Below are 3,442 nucleotides of genomic sequence, written 5' to 3'. Positions count from 1 at the left end.
CATGAATAAAGTATAGAAGACAAGTGCAATATGAAAAGATTAAAATATATATATAAATATATAAGATATCATGGAATAGAAGATACTAAATAGTAAAAATACACAGTTACTAAAGAGCTCAGCACGTACAGATCAAATTTTCACCTGCTTAAAAGTAGCAGTTTGGTAAATTGGCGTACTCATTGCTCCATAAGGATCAAACTCATTATCGAAATTCAGTAAAACTGTAGAAAGGGAAGGCTCGCTGGTCCGTTCTTCTGCAAATAGAAGCTAAAACTATTTACATATAAAACTAAAATCATTCATACAGTATCAACACAAGAAAAACCGCACAAACCACTTGGGCACTCTGTAATACTGTCCGCCAAAATCGATGTGCTCACATTTGTATCCCTATCTATTGAACAATTCAGTGTGAACACCTTCAGTCGGTTTGACTTCGAACTGGGCGACTTGTTAAATCCCAATCTCTCCCACGCATAGCCAGCAGTTGTAGTCTAAAACACAATAATGAGAAAGGTAATCATTATGCGCACAGACTACAATAGGAATTTTAATTTTATCAAGGTCCTGTATATCCTCTTCATAAACGTACGGTACAAAAATCAAACCTTCCCAGCATCTGGAATATTATCACGGCAGTTATACCTACAATAACTACGAGAAGAATATATTTTTTTGGTAAAGATGCCAACAACTCAGCGAATAGCAGCGCTTTACATTTCACGTTTCTCGCCCAAAAATTATATAAGGTGCATTAAGTGTTTAACTCAATGATCATTGTTACCTTCGCGCGGAGATCAATAGCGACTGGAGTAACGAAAGGCCTGAGAAAAGCAGAGGCCAAAGCCATCACTGAAGATCAAGAAAGCGCTATGTTTCACTCACGCTCTTCAGGCTGCGGATTATGCAGTCCCCGTTGACCTTAGCATCAATTTCCCGGGCTTCTCCGCTCATCACCCTCGTTTCAGCCCTTCAAGCCATCCATGACAACACAGAGCATCACGTCATACACGGCCTCACACTATCATAAAAAAACAGTTCAGACTTCAGAGCCAACACAAGGCAGTCAGGTACCAATATCCAGTAATCCAATCATGCAAAGTACCAATTCAGAACGAATAGAGCATATACGAAGCTTGTTCGATTAATTCAAATTGCAAAGCTTCCCGGTCTGATAAGCTTGCTTATAGGTGGAAAAGGAAGCATCTCTTTCAAGATGGAAACAACAAAGGAAAAGGAGAAATAGGAATGAAGAAGATGAAGTAGATCATGGAGGAAGAAGATAGACAAAGAAGTTGGTGGAAGAAGACGACGCACCTGATTCCGGCGATGGCTAAATTCTTTGTGGTAGCAAGCGACGGCGGACGACGCCTGTGGAGGAAATAAGCGACGATAATGCCGAGGGAGAGCACAGGGAAGTTTCAGTTCGGGGCTGAAGAGGGGGAGGAGTGTGAAATAGTATATGTTGTGTATGTCCTTCTTCGGTCTTATTTATGCAGTGTCGTGTCTCGTCTATTTTGATGGAATGCTCAAAACTTCCTTACATCACACTACATCAACACACAACCGTATCTAGACGCCATTCGTGACGGGGGAATAGGGTTGGGAAGGATAACAATAATAATTAATGTTTCATGAAAAAAAAATAACAAATTAATAATTATATCCTTTAAATTTAAGTTATCTTTATCATCGTGGAGAGCGATTTGTATGCTGGCTAATGTTGCTTTGCCTTGCAGAATAACAAGACATCTGTTCGTCAACTTCAGAGAGTCCACTCTCTCGTGCGAGATTTAGGCCAAGCATGTGATTTGAGAGCGCAATATGTTTGTTGACGGGCTTGCTGAACAAAGCAACCTGAATCTTGTAAGATTTTAGTCGGAGTTCCTTCTCAGCTTTGGTGTTTCTCAGTCTCACCATTGCATGACTATTAATTAATATTCCCTTGGTACATTTATTAGTAACTTCTTCCCATATATTACACCAAAACTAAAAAAAAAAATATCTTAAAATTTGTTAACTTTATCTTAAAATTTAATAAATTTTAAATTTATTCTTTTTAAATATATATATTTTAATAACATTTTTTCACTTTAATATTCAGCTGAAGATAGAAGAAAACATTTGTTTTAAAAATTTAAATTTAATAAAGAGACTTATAAATATGATAAAAACCCTCTTTTTTATAAATAGAATCAACAAGAGTAAAAAGTAAAGAGTATGGGCTTTACCCCATTTTTATGCAAAAATTACTCCCTCCGTTTAAAAATGTAAGATATTTTTAACTAAATCTCACCTCCAATAAAGTAGTTACCTACTTTTCAACTAACCCTATCTTTTTATATTTATCCCTATTAAACACCTTTTCATAAATATAAAGTCATTATCAATGGAAGCACTTTTGAAAAAAAGCAATAATTACACATTAAAAGACTAAAAATGCCTTATATTTTTTAACGAAGGGAGTATTTTTTTTACAAATGAGGATTGTTTAGGTTTTAAGATTTTGACACCATGATTAAAAAATGCAATAAACAATAAATAACTTAACAAACTGTGTAGTTTTTTTTTTGTAAGTGTGTTATCCTTTTTTTAATTTTTTCCTGTGATTGCGCCATATTTAAAAATGTTAGGTTAATTATTTATTAAGGATAAAATTTGGAAAAAATTGTTTATTTATTTGACTCATAAGTGTTTAACTTTATTGCTTTATTGCTTATATTTTTTTGACAACATGAATAAGTGATCAATAAGTGAAGAACAACAACTACAAGTTACTTGTATGTTTTTGGTTTGAAAAAATAAAAAATACTATTTTTTATATTTTAAAAGTTCTCCTGTTAAATTAACTTCAATTCAAAGTGACTATAGTGTTTGTGGTGGTGTCTTGAAAGATTCAAATGAAAGCTGGATTCAAGACTTCAATCAAAGGTTGGGCACTATTCTAGCTACCATTTCTGAAGTTTATGAAATCTTTAAGGGCTTGAATTATGTTGGCCAAATAGATTCAGGACAGTGGATGATTTTTTTAATTGAACGCATGCTATTGACAATTACAAAGAACAATCATAATTATTATCATTTTCATAATATTATTGATTATACGAAGCAGCTTTTGTGTAAGAATTTAATTGTATGTATGAAGAGGATAAGATCACGGGCTGTTTATTTAGCCAAGTTAGCTTACATCTCCCTGATGACTTCAACCCTTTTGACCTCCCACCTGTCTAGTTTAGTCTCTTGGGTGGTTGATGGTTTGTTGGTCTTTGTCGTTTATTTCCTTTGCCTTGTTCACTTTATGTTGAATGAGATTCCAGTTCATAGCCCCAAAAGAGAGAAAGAGAGAACCCTTCAACTAGACTCATATTTTGAGCAGGAACAAATATTTTTGTAAAAATTTTCCACAAAATCTAGTAATCATGGAAAAAAAAGAAAAGAA

At 34.2% G+C, this 3,442-nt stretch overlaps 1 protein-coding gene across 1 annotated transcript; it reads right to left on the bottom strand.

Moving 5' to 3' along the window:
• Positions 1–132: 132 nt before the first annotated feature.
• Positions 133–1,434, bottom strand: LOC129300653 (cystathionine beta-lyase, chloroplastic-like). The gene is made up of 4 exons (XM_054939220.1): positions 1,321–1,434; positions 788–1,024; positions 338–497; positions 133–257 (listed from the first exon to the last, which is right to left on the bottom strand). Exons 2-4 carry the CDS (start codon positions 851–853, stop codon positions 133–135), a joined length of 351 nt encoding a protein of 116 aa, XP_054795195.1. The 5' UTR covers positions 854–1,024; positions 1,321–1,434.
• Between the last annotated feature and the right edge of the window lie 2,008 nt (positions 1,435–3,442).

This window comes from Prosopis cineraria, unplaced genomic scaffold (assembly GCF_029017545.1).
Source record: "Prosopis cineraria cultivar Desert tree isolate PC_DT_omini unplaced genomic scaffold, ASM2901754v1 PC1692, whole genome shotgun sequence".
NCBI lineage: Eukaryota > Viridiplantae > Streptophyta > Magnoliopsida > Fabales > Fabaceae > Prosopis > Prosopis cineraria.
Note: the sequence above shows the minus strand (reverse complement) of the source record. Positions and strands in the feature narration are given on the sequence as shown.

What these genes read in the sequence shown, in the direction of transcription:
- LOC129300653 (XM_054939220.1), bottom strand. Translation starts at nt 853, where the DNA reads ATGGCTTTGGCCTCTGCTTTTCTCAGGCCTTTCGTTACTCCAGTCGCT. An exon ending in CTATTGATCTCCGCGCGAAG is followed by an intron (nt 498 to 787) that starts GTAACAATGATC and finishes ATTGTGTTTTAG; the next exon opens with ACTACAACTGCTGGCTATGC. An exon ending in TATTACAGAGTGCCCAAGTG is followed by an intron (nt 258 to 337) that starts GTTTGTGCGGTT and finishes TTCTATTTGCAG; the next exon opens with AAGAACGGACCAGCGAGCCT.